The sequence below is a fragment of the Eleutherodactylus coqui genome, chromosome 8 (genome assembly GCF_035609145.1).
Source record: "Eleutherodactylus coqui strain aEleCoq1 chromosome 8, aEleCoq1.hap1, whole genome shotgun sequence".
In the NCBI taxonomy this organism is placed as follows: domain Eukaryota; kingdom Metazoa; phylum Chordata; class Amphibia; order Anura; family Eleutherodactylidae; genus Eleutherodactylus; species Eleutherodactylus coqui.
This window is the reverse complement of record NC_089844.1, coordinates 197,655,750-197,679,929: the sequence shown is the minus strand read 5'-3', so window position 1 is coordinate 197,679,929 and position 24,180 is coordinate 197,655,750. Positions and strand designations below refer to the sequence as shown.

General features: G+C 44.2%; 1 protein-coding gene across 1 annotated transcript in view; it reads left to right on the top strand.

The window, feature by feature from the left end:
- SGO2 (shugoshin 2) overlaps positions 1-23,801 on the top strand; it is a 39,709-nt gene extending 15,908 nt beyond the window's left edge. Inside the window, exons 3-9 of the mRNA XM_066577225.1 lie at positions 3,566-3,741; positions 7,761-7,838; positions 8,164-8,252; positions 11,425-11,609; positions 14,715-16,712; positions 21,040-21,181; positions 22,724-23,801. Of these exons, the coding sequence (XP_066433322.1) occupies positions 3,566-3,741; positions 7,761-7,838; positions 8,164-8,252; positions 11,425-11,609; positions 14,715-16,712; positions 21,040-21,181; positions 22,724-22,853 (2,798 nt within the window). The 3' untranslated portion in view covers positions 22,854-23,801. The remainder of the gene's footprint in view (positions 1-3,565; positions 3,742-7,760; positions 7,839-8,163; positions 8,253-11,424; positions 11,610-14,714; positions 16,713-21,039; positions 21,182-22,723) is intronic.
- The last annotated feature ends 379 nt before the right edge of the window (positions 23,802-24,180 follow it).

Genomic DNA, 24,180 nt, shown 5'->3' with positions numbered 1-24,180 from the left:
CCTATTTCATTTTTCCAAGCTTTAAAGTCAAATTTTGAGAACCGTAGCACTGTAGGCAAGCTATTTGGAAAATTTGCTCTCAATGCTGACAAAGGCCTCCTTGTTTTCTATCTTTATTAATGGCGCAATGTGGCAAATCACATACTATTGGGGACACACTTGTGTTACCCATGTGTGCCATGGTGAAATTGATGCTTTTGAGTAATGACACTGTTTCAAGAAGAATTGATGAGGTGGGTGCTAATGTGGAAGAAATGCTTTTGGACGTATTAAAGAACACAGAATTTGGAATGAAAGTCAATGGTTAGAGACAATGAAGCATTGCTGCTAGCTTATGTTCATTTTATTAACTGGAATGAAGAGGTAGTGGAGGAACTGTTGTTTACCAGAAATTTAACCACCGACATGAAAGGCTCCTCTATATACAAGAGAGTGGAAGAATTTTTCCAAGAAAAAAAACAACCCTTTAACAAATGTACTTGCTTGTGCGACTGACGGAAGTACATCCGTGATTGGTTGATATCGCAGATTTACCCTTTGCAATCCAATTTTGGATTCAGGATTTCCTAGGCGGCTTTCTCTTTTTGCCATTATACAATGGCGCCATCTGCTGGCTAGAGCCAGTACTGCGGTATTGGACATGCTGGAGACGCCCCCCGACAACACAGCGCCCAGTAATCTACAGTAAGAATACCCTGCCGGACGTCTTCCAACATCGGAGCTGCGCAGCCTTCAATTAGAATGTCTTTAGATGTCAGTGGATTGGAAAGGGTTAATAGCCCATTTAAAATCTATACCTGGCATAATGGCAGTCCACTGTGTGATCCATTGGCAGCACCTTGTTGCTAAACCTTTATGTGAGAGATTGCATGATTCTCTGTGCTATGTAACTAATGCGGTTAACAAGATAAAAGTGCACTTTTTGAACGAACGTCTTTTCCAAAAGCTCTGTCAAGACCATGATGAAGAATTCAAAAGTCTTCTCCTACAACCGAAGTGAGGTGGCTGTCAAGAGGAACGTGCTTACAACGCTTCTACAAACGTTTTGACACAGTAGTCGAGTTTCTTTGGGCGATTGACCCAAGCCTTTGTGATGCAATTGAACTACAACGTCTTGACGTTGCCTATCTCGCACAGACGTATTTGACAAACTCAACAAGGTCAACACAAAGCTACAAGGAGATAAAATGAATTTCATTAAGGCTAAAGGTATAATCTCTTCCTTCATACCAATGACCTGAGCCGACGAGAGTTCTCAGTTTCCAAGTCTCCAAGAAATTGCATGCAAAGACAAACTTCAAGATGCAGACTTGGATGTTTTTTTGCTCACACCTCAAACAAGCCAAAGAAGACATGCAAAGCAGGTTTCATGATCTATGTACCCTGGAAATACCAATGTGGGTACTCAATCCATTTTCAGCAGACGTAGGAGAATTTCATCCCAGATTACAAAAGCAGTTGATCGACTTGAAACATGATAGCAAAGCTCAAGCAGTTTTCCAACATTGTGGCTATGAATGTTTTTGAGTGAAAGTGAAGAATTCCTATCCTATCCTGTGGCAGGAAGTTAAGTTGTATGCGTTAGCTTTTCCATCTACGTACTTAGTGGAGAGGAGCTTCAGCGCGGTTCAGCAGCTCCTGACAAAAGTGAGCAAACAAACTTCACATATGTGTAAGGGGCAACTTGAGACTGCGGTTGACGAAGATAGAACCGGCGGCGACAGCGACGTTTTTTTTTTTTCTCAAGTGTACTCGTGAAGGAAAAAGAAATGTCATGTGAGATGTAGGCGAATAAAACGAATCCCCTGCAAAATATCACCTGCCTAAGTCAGGAGGAAGTGCAGGGCCCAGATTAAAATCGACAAATGGTCGTGCCCAGTTGGAATACACCCAAGGGTTCTAAGGAATGAAGTGACGTGATAGACTGCTATTTCTTATATTTAGCGACACTATGTAGATCGGGGCTGTACCACTGGATTTGCATGTTGCCAATGCGGTTCCAATATACAGAAGAGAATCAAGAAGAGAGCCTGGTAACTACAGGCCGGCAAGTCTCACTTCAATAATTGGAAAAATATTAAAGTAGTTTTTGAGAACGGCATCCTGGAATACCCCAAGGAAAACCACAGTAAAACTCCATTAGCATGGGTTCACGAGGGGTCGATCATGTCAGACCAATCTGATCAGCTTCTACGATGAAGTAAGTTTTAGGCTGGACCTGGGAGAGTCTATTGATCTTGTATATCAGGACTTCTCTAAAGCATTTGACACCGTGCCACATAATAGGCTAATATACAAAATGAGACAGCTTGGATTGGGTGAAAACGTGTGTAAGTGGGTAAAGAATTGACTCCGAGAAAGAAAGCAGAGGGTGGTAATAAATGGTTTGTACTCTGATTGGACCACAGTCGCTAGCGGGGTGCCACAGGGTTTAGTATTAGGCCCCATTCTGTTCAATATATTTATTAACGACCTGATAGAGGGGCTGCACAGCAAAATATCAATATTTGCAGATGACACAAAATTATACAAATAATCAATGCAATGGAGGACAATGTACGGCTACAAACGGACCTGGACAAGCCGGGGGCTTGGGCAGAAAAATGGCAAATGAAGTTCAATGTGGATAAATGTAAGGTTATGCACATGGGCAGGAGAAACGGATGTCACCAATATGCACTAAATGGGGTACTGCTAGGGAAAAGTGATATGGAAAAGGATCTGGGGGTATTAGTGGACTGTAGACTAAACTGGAGTAACCAATGCCAGTCAGCTGCTGCAAAAGCGAATAGTCTTGGGGTGCATTTAAAAGAGGCATAGTGGCGAAAGACAAGAACATTATCCTCCCACTATATAAGGCACTTGTCAGGCCTCACATGGAATACTGCGTACAATTCTGGTCACCGGTGCTCAGGAAAGATGTTACAGTACTGGAGGGGGTTCAAAGAAGAGCGACTAAACTAATACATGGAATGACGGGACTGGAATACCCAGAGAGGCTGTCCAAATTGGGATTATTTACTCTAGAAAAAAGAAGGCTAAGGGGTGATCAAATAACTATGTATAAATACATTAGGAGACAATACAAGGATCTCTCCCAGGATCTGTTTATACCCAGGACTGCGACGGTAACAAGAGGGCATCCGCTACGTCTAGAGAAAAGCAGATTTCATCACCAACGCAGAAAAGGGTTCTTTACTTTCTAGAGCGTTATTATCGTACTAATCCATAGAATAATATGCTGCCGTGTATGCACCGTAAAAACAATTCCTCCCCCCCCCCCCCTCCCAAAGATGGCAGAACTGCATTTTTTTCTCCCCCATTTCACTCCACTTAGAAATTAGAAAAAATCCTTTTCAGTACAGTAAATGGCACTATTGAAAAATATAACTCGCCCTGCAAACAACAACAACTCGCCCCCCAGACAGACGTCAGCGGATAAATAAGACTTGTGTTTTGTTTTTTTTTTATTTTTTTAAAGCGGGAAGATAAAATCAAATATTAATAAAAGGGGCGGTTCTTCAGGGGTTAAGTCTCTCCTTTATTAGTGTTTTCTATCTTTCAGATAACTCGTCTATTCTGAAGGTTTCTCTGAAGTACAATAATAAAGCGCTGGCTTGTGCCTTAACTGTGGAAAAGGAGAAATCGAGGAGATTGGGAAACGATAAGATGGTCCTACAGAAGGAGGTGGGGGTGCTGCAGTTCAAGAACGCTCTGCTCCGGCAAAACCTGAAGACTGTGGTAAGGCTTAGGATACTTGGAGTACATTGCTGGTAGTCCATGGGACCTGGGACTTGTGCACGGAGTACACGCTCGCTACAAATGGTCTTCCCCATGTGAGACTCTCAGAACTCCCTTCTTACTTGCAGAAAGTTTGGCTAAATGAAACTCTCTGCGTTGGTTTCCATTGATAGTAAATGTATCCCTGAGTGTCATTGAGAGGGTCACCTGGGGACGACTTGTAATAAGCCGGTATATATCTTATCCCCCTGAGCACTTTCCTCCGGTGTTGTCCTATATTGCCATGTATATTCAGTGTGTTCTCACAGACGGCAGGTTATTTGCAGGAGTTGGGCACCTCTTCTCCGTACTTCTAAAGGGGCTGTTTGTTGTGGCCATGGGCTTATACAAGCCCAATTCAGAAAATGGGACCGTCAAATATTTGCAACAAGTCTGCCATGTGTGAGTAGTCTGCTGTGCCCACTAAGAGGGTGCAATGTAACTGCTATATCCATGCCCATATACTGCTGCTTTTTGCTATATATTTGAGCTGAGAAACGTGGTTGTACCACAATTACAAGTTATCCCCTATCCACAGCATGGGGGATAACTTGGGGATCTGGTGAACAGGACTTCCATGTGCCGCTGTCCTGTCACTGTGAATGGAGCGCTGGCCGAGCATGCGCAGTCATCATTCCATTCATTTCAATGGGGTTGACACAGCTGAGAGGCACCCACTCGGGTATCTCCACATTCCCATTTAAAGTGAATGGAGCGCTGCCGGTGCTCTATTCAGTCTCGTCCGCACTGCAGTGGGTGCAGTAACTCTGTAGTGAGGAGCATGGGGGACTCAGTTCGCCTATACTTAACTCATTGCTGAGACCAAACTTATCTCCTCCCCTGTGGAAAGGAGATACTTGTAATTCTGGTACAAACCCTTTAATTCAAGTGAACTTGAGCAGAAGCGCGCAGTGCTGTGTAGCAGCCATCGTTCTCCTGACGGTAGTCCTGGTATCCAGTGGCTTCAGACTACTGCTTCCCTGCAGTGGCAAGTTGTGGAAAGACGAATGGGGGAAAAAAGAGAACTCCGCGCTCCAGGAATCGAGGGTAATTAAAAAAAACCCGCTGGCCTATTGGTTAATTTAACCGTAATTTATTTTGTCATAAGTTAGCATGTGACGCGTTTCGGCATGCTAATTTATGGCATAATAGATTACGGTTAATTTAACCAATAGGCCAGCGGGTCTTTTTTAATTATCCTCAATTCCCGGAGCGCAGAGTTTTCTTTTTCTTTTTCTTTTCCCCATTTTGGCTTTCATTCAAACCCCCTGGACTTCAGTGGGATTATAATCTCCGAGACGCCTTTCCAGAAGATCTGGATATCGGATGAGGAAAAACAAGATATGCAGACCAGGACACTGGGTGGTGGTGGATTCCCACACACCACCTGGGAAATTAGAAGTTGTGGGAGAAACTGTTTCACTGCCTTTAACTGGCCATCAGCACAGTGTAAGTGAATGGGGTGACATTACTTGCCAGCATCTGCTTGCTCCTCTAGTGGAACAGGAATGATAGGGGAGCGGAGGCGAGGCATTTTCTTTCATTTTTCTATTACTGTTTCTTTCATTCTTTTGATGATCCCTCCAGTGCTTGAAGGGTCACTAACCTTTTGAACAACTTGTGCTTATATGACAGCCAGTGTGATAACCAGCAAAACTGCTATTTACGTTATTTTCCTAAAATTGTTGCTCTGCTGAAAAATTCACCCAAACGTGCTGGCCACTAGGGGGCTCTTCCTACTATTTTGCAGTTAATTGCCTTGCTGTCATGAGTGACAGTAGATGGGACAACACCGAAACAGGAAGTGTAGGAGGGTTGATGAGTGATTTGTGCTCTTTTGAACCGTATAGAGAGGGAGGGGTAGGGGGAGACGCACAGATGTGGTGCTGCAGCTTTATTGGCTGCTGTTTATTCACATGTACACTGCTCGGTAATGTTGCACACTCCATGTTATGGCTCTGTGTTAGAGTAGAATCTGCAGCTCTCCGCGCATAAAACGCAACACGGCAGTCCTGAGCAAACGGAGGACCACAAATACACCGTGCAGAGGGGGAAAATGAGGATGCAAGTCATAATGATCAGGAATAGTTTTATTTCCCATGTACACATGGCAGCTTATCTTGAAAAGTTAGGTACTCTTTAGCCCCCTAGTAACAGTCTATTTTGGACCTAAGGATGCCTTTCGAAAGCCATACCTTTTTTTTGTATTTTTCTATTTTTTTTTTTTTTTTGTATCAATCTCTGTTTGGGCTTGTTTTTGTGTGACGGCTGTAGGTTTTATTGCTACCATCCTGGGGCACACATGGGCTTTTTGATCGCTTTTATTGCAATTTTGTGTAGGGGGAAGCGAAACGAAGTGAGCAATGAAAGCATTTTGGCCGTTTTGCTTTTTAAGAAGAAAGAAAAAAACTTTTCATCCTCAAACAAATGTGTTGAATTTGTTCTATGAGTAGTTACAGATGTGACGATACCAAATGTAGTTTATTTTAACTTTTTTTTTTTTTTCTCCACTCTTAACAAAGGAGGGAAATGCTTTCACATCTGTGCTGAGGATTCCACTCTCCTGCTCAATTCATGGAGCAGAAAGGGGAATCCCTGCGGCCGACTAGAGATGTAACCAAACAGAGGTGGGCGAACCCCATTGACTGTAATGGGGTTCGCCCGGTTTCGTATGGAAGAAAAAGCACTGCATGCAATGTTTTTTCTTCCGGTATTTTCAGCCAGATCTGTGTCTTTTTTTTTTTTTTTTTTTTTAAATGTCCCTGTAGGAAGCTTAAAGGGGTTGTCTCACGCCGAAACGGGTTGTTTTTTTTTATTCAATAGGCCCCCCGTTCGGCGCGAGACAAACCCGATGCAAAAAAACGGGTAGTACTTACCCGAATCCCCGCGCTGCGGCGACTTCTTCCTTCTTCTTACCTACCTTAGTAAGATGGCCGCCGGGATCTTCACTGTGCAGTCCATTGCCGATTCCAGCCTCCTGATTGGCTGGAATCGGCACACGTGACGGGGCGGAGCTACAAGGAGCCGCTCTCCGGCACGAGCGGCCCCATTCAGAAGACAGAAGACCGCACAGCGCAAGCGCGTCTAAAATCGCCAGAAGAAGCGACGGAGCAGGTAAGTGAATAACTTCTGTATGGCTCATAATTAATGCACGATGTACATTACAAAGTGCATTAATATGGCCATACAGAAGTGTATAACCCCACATGCTTTCATGAGACAACCCCTTTAAACCTGAGATTCTATGAATGGTAATGATCATAGGCAATGACAGACCCGGACAGCACTGACTGGCATCTGGTTGCTATGACAAACCGTAAAACATCCACAGTTACATGTCAGATGGCCGACTAAATAGAGGGAGCCCTTTTCACTCTGTACCTTTTACATACGGTGATCAACATTGATTGTGGCATGTAAGGTGTTAACAGTGACTGGCACCCACTTTAGGTGGCACAGGCTCCGCTTTCGAGCTTGTGCCATCCATAGTACATAAATGTATGCTCATTTGTGGAAACCTTCTTACCCAGGGTGCTCATTTATGCCTCGAAGCAGAAAGGCTTAAAGTGTAACTAAACTTGCTGATAACTTTTTAAATTAAGCTTGTGGGTACCTGAGGAATAACACTATTTCTGACCATTATATGATTTGTTTCCTGCATGTTTCAGCATTTTCCCCATTGCATGCTCTCTCAGATTCTCAGTTCTCCCTGAGCTGGTGGATGGAGACCAGCTGTTATTGTCTCCTATACAGAAGACAAGATCCTGCTTCCTATCTCTCAAAACTGAGCAGTGTAGATGTAATGGCAGTAGCTATGAGACAGCACTATTTGCAGCAACAGCGTCTGCGTGAGCCTTAATCATTGTCGCCCACCAGTAGCTCCTTTCTCCTTTAATCTATCCTGAGCTGCGTGTAGTCTGTGCCCGGCCTGGGATGTGAGTGTACCCTGGGGAGTCACACCTGCTGCCTTATGTTTTCAGAATGAAATGCTTAAAGCGATTGATGTGTGCATGAAGAATAACCTGCCTGCAGCCATCGACATCAGCAACCCCATGGAGGTATTCTCTCTAGTGCTTATTTATTCCATGCCGGTAACTATTTAACTGCCATAGACTGACCACATGCGGCCTTTACCTTTTGGTACGTATGTCATCTGGTGACATGATTACCAGTTGTATATTGGAACCATCCTGTTGACAGCTCCCATGTGTCCCCAGGATGACTCTGGAATTGGCTTCTCTTGTCATTCAGACTGCAAGAAGGATTTTACTTGACATGAAGATGAACGGAGGCCGGGGAAGGGAGTGCTGGTTCCTCTTCACCGGTTACTCCTAAAGGGAATGTTGCTCGTTTGATGGTATTTTGTACATATTTGCTCTCCAGTCCTCAGATCGTCTATCGGTGATTGAAAGAACGAGTGACCGCTTCAGCCAGCAGAGTGCGCTGTCTCTGGATGAGGATCAAGGCTTCAGGTAATGAATAAGCTATATACTACCCTCATCTACACTTGGCTTCCACAAGGCAATTTTAATCTATTTCTTTTGCTTGAGGCGACCCTCCAGACCTGGAGAAGCCAAGCTGTCCTCAGCACTTCTCTGACTACCTGATGTACGCTGTGTGGCGTTATGCATTGGTAATAGAAGACCCTACATGCTGCTCATGTGTTCAGTACTGGCCAGTCAATGTCGGTGAATTGTCTTAGACATGATGCATACTAATGCCCAATGTACGTCACGTAGACAGAAGCAATGCAGCCGTCTGTCTTTCCCCAAGACCGCAAGGACGCTTTAATAGCAAATTGAGATGAATGATGATTTTTTTTTTTTAAATCAACCGGATGCTGCAGATTCTGTAAAACATCTGCAGCGCTCGCCTGTAACGGGATCCAGACTAGACACTTGCATAAAGCAGTTTGACGCATAGCAAGAAATCTACACAACACTTGAGCAAACCTCCCCTGCGGTATTTACTGATCACTTTCCAAACTAACTGGAGTACTTTGTAACATAGTGTGTAAGACTGGAGACCTCCTGCCCATCCAGTTCAGCCTATGATCCAGAGGAAAGGAACCCCTCCTCCCCAGTGAGGTAGAAGCAAATTGCCCTCATTGTAGGGAAAAAATTCCTTCCCCATTCCAATCTGAATAATCCCTGGATCACCGACCCTTCTGAGTAATCGGTGATGTAATATGTAATATTATTACACTCTAGGCCCCTGTTGAACACTTCTATCGAGTTCTTCATCACCACGTCCTCAGGCAGAGAGCTCCATACTCGCTGCTCTTACAGTAAAGAACCCCCTTCTGTGTTGTGTGGAAACCTTCTTTCCTATAGATGTAGAAAGCACCCCCTTGTTACAGTCCTGAGTATAATAGATGATGGGAGAGATCTCTGTACTGACGACTGATATATCTATACATAGGTAATAGAGTGCCCCCCATGGTTACAGTCCTGGGTATATTAGATGATGGGTGAGATCTCTGTGTTATCCCCTGATATATCTATGCATAGTTATTAGAGCACCCCTTGTTACAGTCCTAGGTATATCTATACATGGGTAATAGGGTGCTCCCTTGTTACAGTCCTGGGTACAGTAGATGATGGGAGAGATCTCTGTAGTGACTCCTGATATATCTATACAGAGTTATTAGAGTGCCCTCTTGTTTCGTCCTGGGTATAACACATGATGGGGAGATCTCTGTACTGACCACGGATATATCTATACATAGTTATTAGGTTGCCCCTCAATCTTTTTTTTTTTTTTTTTTTTTTTTTTCCCTTTTCTGAACTAAATAATCCCATATTTAATCCCCTCTCTGGATATTGTAATCCTCCCATTCAGTTTATTACTTTAGTTGCCCTCTTTGTACCCGCTCATGCTCTATGTCCTTCCTGAGTACTGATTGCAAAACCTGTCCAGAATATTCCATGAGTGGTCTGACCAGTAACTTGTAAATAGTAAGAACAATGTTCTCATCATGCGCCCCTAGACCTCTTTTGATGCACCACATGATACTATTTGCCTTGGCAAAATGATCGCTCAAAAGCCATCTTTTGAGTGATCATCTGTGTGTCTAAACTGTTGCGGGTATCCATGACAAATTGGTATGTTGTTTTAGATATTGGTCTTTTTTTGTTTTGTTTTTGTTTGTTTAAATTCTTTATTTATAGTATTAACATTATTACATTTTTCTTGGGGGATGGGGAAATAGAAAAACTCCATTCCTGGTGTTTATAGCAGAAGCCTGGCTGTCGGTCAGACAAGTCACTACCTTTAAAAAACTTATCGTTAAGTGTAAAAGTGCCCTAAAACTGGGGATGTTAAATGGAGAGTTTACTTTATCACTCGGCATTTCATCTGACATTTCATTATCCAATTCGTTGGAGAAAAGAGTATTTTAATAGATTTGCTTTAATTGCCCTCAACAGTTTTCCCTTCAAAAAGTGCAACTATTTAGTTTTAAACTTTTTACTATTTACATAGTTGAAGAATAGTTTGAGTTAGTTTTACTCTCCTTAGAAACAAGTCTCTCCGTCTCAACCTATTTTTGCTTTTATTTGCATTTTACATAAGTTTTTCCCTGTATGGTTTAGTGCTTCTTTGCTGCCTTCTTGTTTTAGTAGTTTAAACGCTTTATTTTTGCCACTTATTGCCCCTTTTACATCTTTATTGAGCCCTGTTAGTTTCCCCCCATTCCTTTAAGGTATGAACCACGCACAGTAAGTATTTAGGATGCTTTTACATTTCTCCCTTTTATTTTTGAGGATCTCGTCCCAGTGTCCTGTTATATTGCGTTTGCTATGGCTGAGTTTCTTTTTTTGCGTCTGAGCACTCCAGAGCATTACACTCTCTGTTCAGAGTTTTAATATGCCCGGGTCATGTGCTCCGAGTGCCGCACTCGAAGGTTTGCGTATTCCACCAGAGTGCTGTCCGACTCAGACTTTTTTTCTCTAATTAAGTAGAGCAGAGCATCATGCTGATCTCCATTACAGAATTATCTCTCTGTGCTCTTATAAACTACGACCATCCAACTAATAATGGAGAGCAATACAGTGGGTGATCTTAGTCACTTGGGTGTCATTTATAAGAAGCTGAGGTGAGTTTCAAAATTTTGACCATGTTTCTCGATGTAAGTTCAAGCTCCACATCATCTCTATCACCAAACAAATCTCAAAGCCTTCCACAGCTGCTAAAATAGCAAAAAATGAGGGAAGCCATCTTTATCTCCCAGTAGTTTTTTCAGTTCCGTATCGCTCCACACTACTTGAGTTTCTTCTTGTTACCTGATCTGTGAGAATTAAAAAAAAAAATAAAATAAATAATGCAGCCTATATAACGGCTTCTGCTGTGAGAATCCAAACTTCTTATCCTCCACCTCTCATTCAGGTTAGTGTCAAATAAAGAAAAAGTTGTGCTGCCACACTTGGCCACTTTTCTGGCAGTACGGGTAATGGACTGAAGATGGTGTCCTCCATGGTCATCACATGTCTATCCTTCGTTCTGTGGACCTCCTATGTTACTGAAGAGCTCCTCGGATACAGACCCTTCATGACTTATTTTGTGGTCTTCATTATTGAATAGTGAAGCTTGGAAATGTAAAAATATTCTGTGTGTATGAATATTTCTATTTACTTTAAGCATTAGACTGACCGGACAGGCGTTGAGGGTTCCTTCCAGCGCTGTGTGGCAACAGAAACCTAACTGTCAACAACCCATTCTGGTGAATGAAGAAACGACTCCGCTTATTGTTCCGCCTTCCTCCGTTACCAATGTTCTCTGTGACAAGCCGGAGGAACGGAAAAGCCATCGCTTGAGTTTATCTTCCAAAGGTAAGAATGAGCCTTGTTATTGTCATACTTGTAAAGACTGGCACACCGCCCAAACAGAGATGGCTTTATTCATGAATCGTACCGCCTATCAGCCATAACTGTTATCTGTGTGCAGATGTAAAGTGTGTCTGTAAGGCTCTTAGTATGAGCTGGCGGTCATGGACTAAAGCCTCATACACAGGGCAGCTATTGTCTGAATAGAATGAACATGTCGGTTGTATCGTGTAATCGCGGTCATCAACTAGGAGACGAGTGAGAATTGCTGCACTCGTCTTTGTTTCAGCTCACCTAAAAATAGTCGCTGGCTGATTATCGTTGTCTTTCAACAACTAGCCAGAAACTCTGCAAGGAGATGGGCGCTTGTATATAGATTACATGTGGTGGGTGTCAGCATATTAGATCACAGATCTATGGGGGGACAGGTTGTATATAGATTACATGTGGGAGTATCAGGATATTAGGTCAGAGATGTATGGAGGGACAGGTTGTATATAGATTACATGTGGGGGGTATCAGGATATTGGGTCAGAGATGTATGGAGAGGACAGGTTGTATATAGATTACATGTTGGGGGTATCAGGATATTAGGTCAGAGGTGTATGGGGGGGGGGGGACAGGTTGTATATAGATTACATGTGGGGGGTATCAGGATATTGGGTCAGATGTATGGGGGGGGGCAGGTTGTATATAGATTACATGTGGGGGGTATCAGGATATTGGGTCAGAGATGTATGGGGGAGGACAGGTTGTATATAGATTACATGTAGGGGGTATCAGGATATTAGGTCAGAGGTGTATGGGGGGGGGGACAGGTTGTATATAGATTACATGTAGGGGGTATCAGGATATTGGGTCAGAGATGTATGGGGGGGGGCCAGGTTGTATATAGATTACATGTGGGGGGTATCAGGATATTCGGTCAGAGATGTATGGGGGGGACAGGTTGTATATAGATTATATGTGGGGGTATCAGGATATTGAGTCAGATATGAATGGAGGGACAGGTTGTATATAGATTACATGTGGGGGGTATCAGGATATTAGGTCAGATGTATGGGGGGACAGGTTGTATATAGATTACATGTGGAGGGTATCAGGATATTAGGTCAGATGTATGGGGGGACAGGTTGTATATAGATTACATGTGGGGGTATCAGGATATTAGGTCAGAGATGTATGGGGGGACAGGTTGTATATAGATAACATGTGCCGGGTATCAGGATATTAGGTCAGATGTATGGGGGGACAGGTTGTATATAGATTACATGTGGGGGTATCAGGATATTTGGTCAGAGGTGTATGGGGGGACAGGTTGTATATAGATTACATGTGGGGGGTATCAGGATATTAGGTCAGAGATGTATGGGGGAGGACAGGTTGTATATAGATTACATGTAGGGGGTATCAGGATATTTGGTCAGAGGTGTATGGGGGGACAGGTTGTATATAGATTACATGTAGGGGGTATCAGGATATTGGGTCAGAGATGTATGGGGGAGGACAGGTTGTATATAGATTACATGTAGGGGGTATCAGGATATTTGGTCAGAGGTGTATGGGGGGACAGGTTGTATATAGATTACATGTAGGGGGTATCAGGATATTGGGTCAGAGATGTATGGGGGGGGGGGGCCAGGTTGTATATAGATTACATGTGGGGGGTATCAGGATATTCGGTCAGAGATGTATGGGGGGGACAGGTTGTATATAGATTATATGTGGGGGTATCAGGATATTGAGTCAGATATGAATGGAGGGACAGGTTGTATATAGATTACATGTGGGGGGTATCAGGATATTAGGTCAGATGTATGGGGGGACAGGTTGTATATAGATTACATGTGGGGGGTATCAGGATATTAGGTCAGATGTATGGGGGGACAGGTTGTATATAGATTACATGTGGGGGTATCAGGATATTAGGTCAGAGATGTATGGGGGGGACAGGTTGTATATAGATAACATGTGCCGGGTATCAGGATATTAGGTCAGATGTATGGGGGGACAGGTTGTATATAGATTACATGTGGGGGTATCAGGATATTTGGTCAGAGGTGTATGGGGGGACAGGTTGTATATAGATTACATGTGGGGGGTATCGGGATATTAGGTCAGAGATGTACGGAGGGACAGGTTGCGTAGCTTGGGGAAACAAAAGGCTGAGAGCGCTCTACAAATATCTGAAGGGCTGTCGCACTGCAGAGGGATCAGCCCTATGCTCATCTGCACAAGGAAAGACTAGAAGCAATAGGATGAAACTGAAAGGAAGAGGACACAAATTGGATACTAGACAGTGAGGGTGATCAAGGAGTGGAACAAGTTGCTACAGGAGGTGGTGAGTTCTCCTTCAATGGAAGTATTCAAACAAAGGCTGGACAAATATTTGTTTGGGATGATTTAGTGGATCCTGCACTGAGCAGGGGGTTGGACCCGATGACCCTGGAGGTCCCTTCCAACTCTACCATGCTATGATTCTATGTACATGGATTACATGTGTGTGTGTGTGTGGGGGGGGGTGTATCAGGATATTAGGTCAGAGATGTATAGAGGAGACAGGTTGTATATAGATTACATGTGAGAGGATATCAGGATATTGGGTCAGAGATGTATGGAGGGACAGGTTGTATATAGATTACATGTGCGAGGTACCAGGATATTAGGTCAGAGATGTATGGAGGGGACAGGTTGAAGGTGGTCTTTATGTCATTGATAAGATTTTGAACTGAGGGGCAGTGGGTGTCTGGTGACTGGATTGATGGAGGGGAGATACAGAGTTAGAACAAGGCGAGAGGTTGATTAAGCAGGAAGCAGAGGGTGGATTGGAAGGGTTCAAGAGCAATCGGTGGATGACAGATGGCTGTTGCAGTAGTCCAGGTGGGACAGGATGAAGGCATGCAGTGGTATTTTTGTCAACTTGAGACATGTTTTTCAGTGTTAAGTCAGAAGAGGGCGAAACAACCCATATAAGGGGGTTACTAGTTTCCCCCATGAGGGAATCCTTTTGAGTGTGCAAATAAATGAGAAAAACATACCTTCCTGTACTGTTGAACCCTCTTGCCCTTTAGACGTGCTCAATGGCTCTAACAGCAAACTGTTTATTTGCAGAGCATCCTTCAGTATGCGGGGAGTACAGAAGCCGGGATTCCTTCTCCAGCGTGAAAGCCTGTGACCTCATATTACCATTAGATGAGGTATTCTCCCCTACAAACAGACTTCCACAAAGTGGTGGGTTTGTCACCAGAAGGAGGAAAAAGTCTACTGGCTCTCACTCCAACGCAGTGCCTAAGAGCTCTGCAGCTAGCCAGTCCAGGAGCTCTACAGGCGTGAGAAGGGAGAGCTCTTGTACGCGGTGGGAGATGACTACGGATCTCACGCTTGCTGAGCTGGGACACACCGAGGAAAAATCTTATATTGATTCTGTCCTGCAAAAGGATGGGCAGTTGTCAATCTCACATTGCCCAAAACGATCTCAAAATTTGGACACTTATCTAAGCAGTGATGTGAGCAGAAACATCAGCGACATTTCATGTAAAGAAGCTATACCAAGTACAAGTCTACTGCAACTCAATGAAGGAAGTGATCAACATACCATTGATGGATGTGTGGCGCAAAACAGGACAGTCTATGAAGCCGATATGGAGATGACTTCAAGTGAGTCTACTTCAATAATTGCAGTATTGCCTAAAAACAAGAGACAAGCTTCCAAAAAGAAGTCTGGCATACCTGTGAAAGAGACCGGCACATTGCGAAAAGTGAAGAGGATGGGTCGTGAAAGCGCAAAGAGAACTGAAACATCAGTTGACCAACAAATGAATGATTCATCCAACCCCAATGATAAAGGAGATCCTGCAGAGAAGTCCACTGAGAAACTGATAAGTGACAGACCTTATGATGGTGGAACATCTATTTTGCCGCGGTCTGTAGTACAAGAAAGGCTTGATGGTTTGGAGAGCGGAGCACAGTCAAACTTTGTAGTGTCTGCATTGAGAGAGTCCTGTGGTGCAGGGGAAACCGTTCTAATTGACACAATAGAATTAAATGGTGGAAAAAACAAAATGGCATTTAATCTACAGAAAGACCATTGCACAGAAGCGGGCAACATTGCTGGTACAGCACCTAAGAGAAGATCAAAAGGCATTCGAGAAATGTCACGCATGGAAAGTTCCAGAGAAAAGAAACCTAAAAGACATAAAAACTCAATCAATCAGGGACAAGTGACAGAAGAGAGAAGCGACCAAAATGACTCTTCTGAACAAATGGATGGTAGCAAAAAAATAACTGCTATGCTCAATGTTCATACTCCAAATAAACAGCCCAAAATACGAAGGGAGACCTATGTTATAGGTGTAACAAATCGAGCGCCAAGTAGTCTAATATCCAAGCTTGATGGGATTAATTACAGGAGAGAGACCTTTGTGATACCTGACCCAGATCCCTTGGTCTCTATTAACTTGAAGACCTCGGCGTTTGAAGTAAGAAATGACGCCTTTGAAGAGCCACAAAAAGATGTAAACTCTCTAGTTCGGACAGATGACTCTCCCAAGACTGATAATAGATCAGATGCTGAAAAGGAGCATTGTAATGCCATCTTCAGCCTGGACGATGCAAACGCCTACAAGAAGCATGCCTCCAGACGTTCAGTGAAGAAGGCGGCATCCAACCTGTTTTCTCAGTTGGATAAAAGAAAGACCCAGATTTTGTCTATTAAGCAAGGGGACCTCAGAGATGAAAGGGCTACACTGGTCCGGGAGAGCTGTATGAATCTAACATCAAATCAGAGGCATAAGGCCCTCAAGTTCCCTGACTTCACGGGACAGAAGAACGAGTCCTTTATGCTCGATATGGTCAGTGAGTCCGTACTGGACAATACAATGGAGTTCTCCAGTTTTGCAGAGTTCCCATCAGCAACCAACCCTGAAGATGCTCGTCAACCAACAATCGACGTTCCTGCTCCTGAGCTGCCGGTATCTGAGGACTGCGCTTCACATAATAATGTTCTAGATGAAAATGACGGTGGCCTTCAACAAGACACACTTGACACGGGGACTGGCAGTAATTGGCAGTGTAAGGTTGAAGACCAAAGTATGGAAATCCACGAGGCAGGTACTAAATCTTCTAAACCCATTTTCTTTTGTATGAACTTGCAGGGTTTTGATTAATTTGTCCTATTTTTGTCTGGTTGACATGTTGCTGCCTTTTTGTTTTGGTAGCGTTTCAGTTTATCACTAAAACTAATGGCAGTGTAAATAGTAGTAAAACTTTGGGATGTAGTCGATCTAGTCCCTGTCACTGCCGATTCTCTCCCCTTCAGGATGAATATTACACTAAGCAACCTCCTCTGCCCTGTGGTTGTGGGATGGATTTTTGTCCTGAAACTAGAGGTTTGCTTTAAGCCCCACCTCTGGCAAGGCTTAATAGGCTGCTTTACATGGCAGGAGTCCTGGAAGCCATTGTTGGACCCTAGGCTATCTAAGGCATTATTCACACGGGTGAGTGTAGTTGAGCGATTTAACTGCAACTGTGCGTTATACATCAATTTTTGTTCAGTTGTTGCATCTTTAACTCGTGAGTGTTATCTGAGTATAATTACTTTTTCCCTATCGTCTCCATGACGGCACCACCTGAGATCGCCGCCTCCTGAAAGGACAGGAAACACCGAGGTTTAAAGCACCCCGTCCCCCGTCCTCTCCCACATTCCTCAGTGCTCTTCCTGTCCTGCCAGGAGGCAGGTAGCCAGAGAGGTGCTGGGAACTCCTGGCATTAAGAAATTACTTACCAGGGATCGGAGTCTGCAGGAGCTGCTCTCCCTTACTGAGGATCGTTTCTTGGGATACCGTAGGGATGGTTTACCCAGGCCGTGTTCCTCCTTACCACGGTCCAGGGGGACTTTTTTACGTGAGGGCAGCAGTTTTTTCCTCTTCTCCTCCTATAGACTATGCCGATCCATGGTGCATGTAGGCCCGCATAGAAGCGGGTGCGGCACTCCGACGCTTCCCTAGGCGACAGTGCTGGGGGGGCCAGAGCCTGTGGGACCAGGTGACCGGCCCAATGAGGCAATCACATCAGCGTCAGAGGGACGTGGCTAAGCGGCAAAGAGCGGCAGATTAAAAAAAAATGTAAAGGAATCCGAGAGAAGACAGATGGTGGAAACTAAAGCAAGATCCTGCTATGCACAGGATCAGCGTCCATTAAGTCTACAGTGCAATTCAAACACGACCTCTTAAGTAGTCGTAAGTAGCCCGTTGGGTGCCATTTCCAAAAAGCATGCGTTTCTGTAAAGTTTATGCATTTATACGTCCTTTCCTTGTTGTTGCCAGGGGGACAAGAAGGTAGATGGATCAGGAAAACCAAAGCTAAAAACAAAAGAAATTTTGCCATCCACATTCACTAAATCCTTGTGCAAATTAGGCAGAAACAGGGCTGCTAGTTGGGGAACAAGTCTGCTCGGTTCTAGCATTTCAGGACGCACCACCAGCTACGGGCTTTTTTTTTTTTTTAAACAGCAGAAGAGACCAAGTAGCTCATCCAACTGTGAAAAGGTGTTTTATTTTCGAACATCAAGGAGCGGGCGGATTTCTCTGACGAAAACAGCTATAAAAAATATCTCTTTAATCTGAATGATATTTCTGAGATTCTCGTACACAGTAAAGAATTCAGCGGCTCAGTGTGTATCCCAACCTACTGGAGGACGTAATATAGCAGCTGGTGCCAGCAACCAGGAGCGACTGCCAACTCCCCGGTCTCCAAGATCTGATCTAACATACACAGACAGAAGCATGCTTGACAAAGACCACTTATGTCGAAACGTCGCATTTTTACGGAGTTACGATAAACCTGATGGATTCTCCTTTTTAAACTTTAAAAAAGTGGAATTCTGTAAAAACCTCCAATAAAACTGATTTGAAAAAAAAAAAAAAGTGGAATTCGGTTCCTGAGTGCCGCTCCTGTCTGTATATGTTGGATTGGATATTTCTGAGATTATGAAAGCAGTCAAGGCCACCCTCAATATGGCGGAACCCAGAAAAGCATGCACCATCCAGGCTGAAGTCTTTGGGAGCTTAGGGGAAAGGCGTAAGCATACCTTCCCAGTCCCCGGTAATGTGCAAAAGCTGATCAGAAAGGAACAAACCAGATAAGGGGTCGTTTACTTCCAAAGGAATCAAGACTCTGTCCTTTCTATGAGGAAGATTGGGCAGAAGGGCCTAGGGGGAACGTCCCAGTAGCCAAGATGGCTAAGTGCGACCTTGCCCTTTGAGGATGCCACCCATCTAAAACATCCCATGGAACGGAAGGCAGAAAGCCTTCTAAAAAAAATCTGGGAGGCTTCTGTCTTAAAGGGAACCTGCCCTAATTTTAACAGACTGTTTGACAGTCTACATTTTCAATATCATAACTCCTTCGATAACAGCATTTAACCCTTTCCCATCCACTGTCTGACATAAAAATATTTATGATTTAAGGCTGTACAGCTCCGGTTTTGGAAGACATCCGTCGGGGGTTCTCTTACTATATATTGCCAGCCTCTCTGCTGTCGGAGCCTATCCAACGTGTCACCTCATGCAGTACTGGCTTTAGCCAGCATATAGCGCCGTTGTGTAATGGCAGAAAAAGAGTAAGCCCCCTGGGAAAATCTGGATACAAATTAGATTGGAAAGGGTTAAACGTTGAGAGAAATTCCCTACTTTGTCCCCAGATTACGGACAGCCATCGCACAGCTTAGACCTATATATTGCCTATTATGCACACACAATTTACTGGAATTTGGCTCCAATTTTTTATAGGACTCTGCTGAGGATCTGTATTATTAACCCCTTAAAAGGGGTTTTATTTTTCCTCCATTTTCGCTTTTTCCTCGCCACTTGTAAAAAATCCTAAAATTACATTAAATTACACCGCAATCTGACATGCAATCTATAAAGCCTTACAGAAGGCCCCTGGCTGCCATTGGCAACCAAATGGCACCCTGCGATCTCCTCGCGGTGGGGCTGTTCGGGCGACCCCCAAACACTTAAATACCACTGTCAGAATTGATGACGGCATTTAAAGGGTTAACGGCTGCGATCAGTGGCGGTACTAATTAGACCTGTTGTGGGTGGGTGTCTGCTGTAAGAAACAGTCGGCACCCACATTGTATGGAGAGGGGTCAAGCCCCTGAACCCACTCCATACAAACCCTAAGCCTCCATGACGTAAATGTACATCTTGGAGCATTAAGGCGGTCTTGTTTAACACATTGGGCGCACGCGCTTTCTAGGGTTTCCAGACCTTGTGATATATCTTATTGGTTGATACTTTTCTGCTGGATAAGAGTATCCTCAGAGAAGCCTCTTTCTTAGCATGGATTTCTCAATATCTATGCTAATAGATTGAGGCTCGCTATGTCTGGATGGTTTAGGAGGCCCCTGTGTTAGAAGGTCTGGCCCCGCTGGTAGTAGGACTGGATCCTGCACACTTAGGTTTTTCAGTAGGCTGAACCAATTTCTCCTTGGCTAGAAGGTGGAATTTTTGAAGGTCCTCTGGAATTTGTGGAATCGAAGGGAATGCATAGACTAACCCTCTGCTCCCGTTTTGCTTTAGAGAGTCTATCGCCGTCGGGTGATCCCCTGGGTTGAGGGAGAAGAACCTTTCCACCTTGCGGTTTTTCTTTAATGCGAAACGGTCCGTCTGCGGGGTTCCCCACATGACTATCAAAGCTCTGAAGGCATCTTGAGATAGTGACCATTCCTCTGGATCTAAGTATTGTCTCCTGAGAAAGTCCAGCTTCTGATTTAGAGCTCCCCTCAAGTGGGTCACTGCAATTGATAAGACATGTCGTTTTGCCCAGTGAAAGATCCTTTAAAAGATGTTCTGTAAGGACGAGTATCTCGTTACCCCCTGATGGCAAATATGGGCTACTGCTGTGACATTGTCTGACAGAATTTTCAAGTGTTGGTTCTGGGTAGTACCTCCTGACCATTGCAGAGCCTTCCAGACTGCCAAAAGTTCCTTGTAGTTTAAAGACTGGTTTTCCGCGCGTGCGATCCGCGCCGGGGGGAAATGACATCTACAGGTATTTAATTACCTGCGGGTGCCCAATGATTCCCTATGGGCGCGGATTGCACGCGCGGAGAATCCGCCCTCCAGCACGGGTACAGAGAGTACCACAGGCAGAGACACCACACCGGGCCACCATGATATCCCTGCTCAGATCGTCTTGCCTATCCTGTGCATGGGTGAAGGGTTTTGTGGGGTAAACTACAGTAGATGATGGAATGTGTTCGAATGGCCTGCTGTCTTAGTGGAATCTCGTTTTCACTATGAAGAAAGTGTTGAGTTCTAGATGCTGCGTGAAATATTGAAAAACCCAAACTATAAGGTTATAACTGCATTTGTATGGACTCTTAGGCCTGAGTCTGCGAACATGTACAAAGCTGATGATCTGTTTTCTACAGCTATTAAACCTTTACAGGATCTGACAAACAGAAGTTTTGGCTCCGCTAATCGGTCTCCAAAGTCTGACTCTGAAGAAGGATCTAGCCGTTACACTAAGAGAAGACGTAATGCTGTTAGCTACAAGGAGCCTAGTCTGGGAAAGTAAGTTTTAGGTTGTAACCAGACTTTTAGATGACTTTTCAGAATAAGCTGTCACATGTACATGAGAAATAACAGTATCTGATCTTTATGACCTGTCTTCTGCATGCTCCATCTCTAATTAGTTTTCCCTGAGCTAGTTCACATATTGCCCCCTGCACACGGGTGGAAATTCCGCAGAATTTCTGCCCCTGCCCGCCTGCATAGGATTGCATTACAAAACGCAATCCTAGGCACACAGCTGTGACTTGTCTGCGTGAAAACGGGCAGAAAACAAATCACGGCATGTTCTATTTCTGTGCAGGTCTGGCAGAGGCCCGCACATAAATGTCACTACCGACGCGGCGGCTCCGCTCTGCGCATGCTCTGGCTGGGCGGCAGCTTGCACATCGCAGAGCAGACGTGGAAGCAGGTGAGCCGCACTGGTCACTGCAGGGGCGCAGGTTGGATCCCGCTGTGAGAATTCTCACAGCGGGATCCGACCCGGTTGTCTGCAGGCAGCCATACACAGAAGCAGCAGCGGAACAGAGCAGTGTAGATGTGAATCTAGCACTGGAGTGGGATAAAACAGTAAGGCCGCCTGCATATGGGTATATTTGCATTGCGGAATCCGAAGCGGGTGTCCGCCCCTGGGTTTCGCCTCAGCATACAATGGGAAAGCATTTTTTTCCTGCACACGAGTGGAAGTCAATTGCAATTTTTCGACGGAGGAAAAAAATCACAGCGTACTCCATTTTTGAGCAGATTCCACTCATTGCGGAAAGGTCGTGGGACCCGCATCATCGCCTAGCGACAGCATGGGTAAATCTGTACTGCGCATGTCCGGAGAGCCGCCCAGACCATCCGCAGTACAGAAGGAAGGGGAAATGCCCGGTATGCGGGGTCACCGGCTGGGCACAAGGTCGGATCCCGGCGCAGGATCACACATCCAGAATCCGACTAATTTGTGTGCAGCTGGCCGTATACGCCCGCAGCGTCTGGTATTTCTGCCTCCAGCAACACTTTGCTCCTCTTCCCCTCCATTTCATAGACTTCTATGGACAGCAGCTTTAACCTAATCTGTGTGTTGATTTTATCAGTTAATTCCGTGTAAAGGTTTACATGGAACGATTATTGTTCGAAAAATCACTCGATCCTTCGAATTTTGAACAATAATCCTTCATTGGAGAAACGGTCAACGATACTTTGTTCGCGTCTCCATTTCATGCAAGCAGGAAAACCATTGTTGGCTCATTAGCTAATCGTTCGGGTTAAATACCAATCGTTCAGTCGTTCTCATGTGAATGATTTGTGAGCGAACCGTTATCTGCCTGTATAAACGGGCTGTCATTGTTTGCTCATGCCAACGATGAATCATTCTGTAGAACGGCACCCGAATTATTGCAAAAGGAGGCGAGGAGTCCGATAAGTGGTATAAGAAGCATTTCCATGTCATCTGTTAGGAAGCCTCTTATCTTATTATTGACTTATGGAAAAAATTGCTGTTCTTAAAAGAAAACTCCATGCAAAGTAGGTCGATGACTAAATCCATGAATGTATTTGCAGAAAACTGAGACGTGGAGACAGTCATACAAACTCTGAATTCCTGTATTCGCCCCCTGCAAAGGAAAAGCCTAAACAAAAACGGAAGCAAAATAAAGTCAAGTCTAAAAAATGCAAAACTGAAGATGTATAAAAAGGGGATTGTGGCCGAACTGGAAGAATTGCTTGTTTTCACTTGTTCTCAGTTGCTCCTCTCATATGGAAGTCAGGAGAAACTGTTACACTTTCCATGAAGACATTTCAGTGGAAGGTTCTTAGTTTTTGTTCAGTTTCTGGTCAGTTTCTGCCCCAGGCCGATTTCACATCTTGTTCTTCCTCCTCTGTTGCACCTTTCAGTCTTGGACTTCCAGCTGATTCACTGAAAACCATATGCAGGAAGAAGCTCTGATCTTAGTAAGTTGGAGATCAAGGTTGCAAACTTCGGGCTCCGTTTGACATGGATTGTTATTTTTGGAGGACCGATTAACATATGGATTCTGTCTAAGTCAATGATTCGGTCCAAATAACCTTTTTGATGATTTCAGATGATAGCCCGAGACAGAAAGGAACATTGGAGGGTGAGTGACACAACGCCGTGTGAAAGAAGCCTCCTTTTCATCTGCCTTTTATGTCTGTAAATAACTACTTATATTCGTTTTACTAGTAAAATATGCCACTAGTTTTAAAGGGGTTGTGCCAAGATATAAAGTTATCCCCCTTACCCCCAGGACAGGGTATAACTTTATGATTGGTGAAGGTCTGACCATTGTGACCACTGCCGATCGGAAGAGCTGGAGTCCCGATGGTCCCCATATGAATGAAGTTGAGGTCCTGCATGTATGATGCAGCCTAACTTTAATGGAAGTGTCAGGGCTTCTCAATTTCCACAACTCCCATTGAAATGAATGCACATGCACAACCTCTGCTCCATTCATGTGTCAATCTTCAAGACTTCTGTGCTCGGGATTGGTTAGGAATCTCAGAAGTAGGACCTCCACCAATCAGAAAGTTATCCCCTATCCTGTAAATAGCGGGTAACTATCTTAGTACAACCCTGTAATGTTTTATGTTTTTTATTGTATGGAAATAAAAAATAGCATATTAAAAATGTGTCTGTGTTTGACAAATACATGAGTACATACCAAACCCTTACTAAGACTTGGTACATTTATCAACGGCCCTATAAATGACCCAACACTGGAGTCAATAAACATAAGCAGCGACTGAATAGCTGGCACATATAATAAGTGTTGGATGCCTGTAACATATCACAGAAGCTGGTTTATGTATTGGATGTGTGCCGCTCCCTAAAATGACCCGCAGCGCCTGTCATCTAGAACAGAGTTCCCCAACTCTAGTCCTCAGGGACCGCTAACAGGTCAGGTTTTCAGGATTTCCTCAGTGTTGCACAGGTGATGTAATTATTGTTGGTGCCTCAGACATTCCACAGGTGTTCTTACCATAGGATATCCTGAAAACAT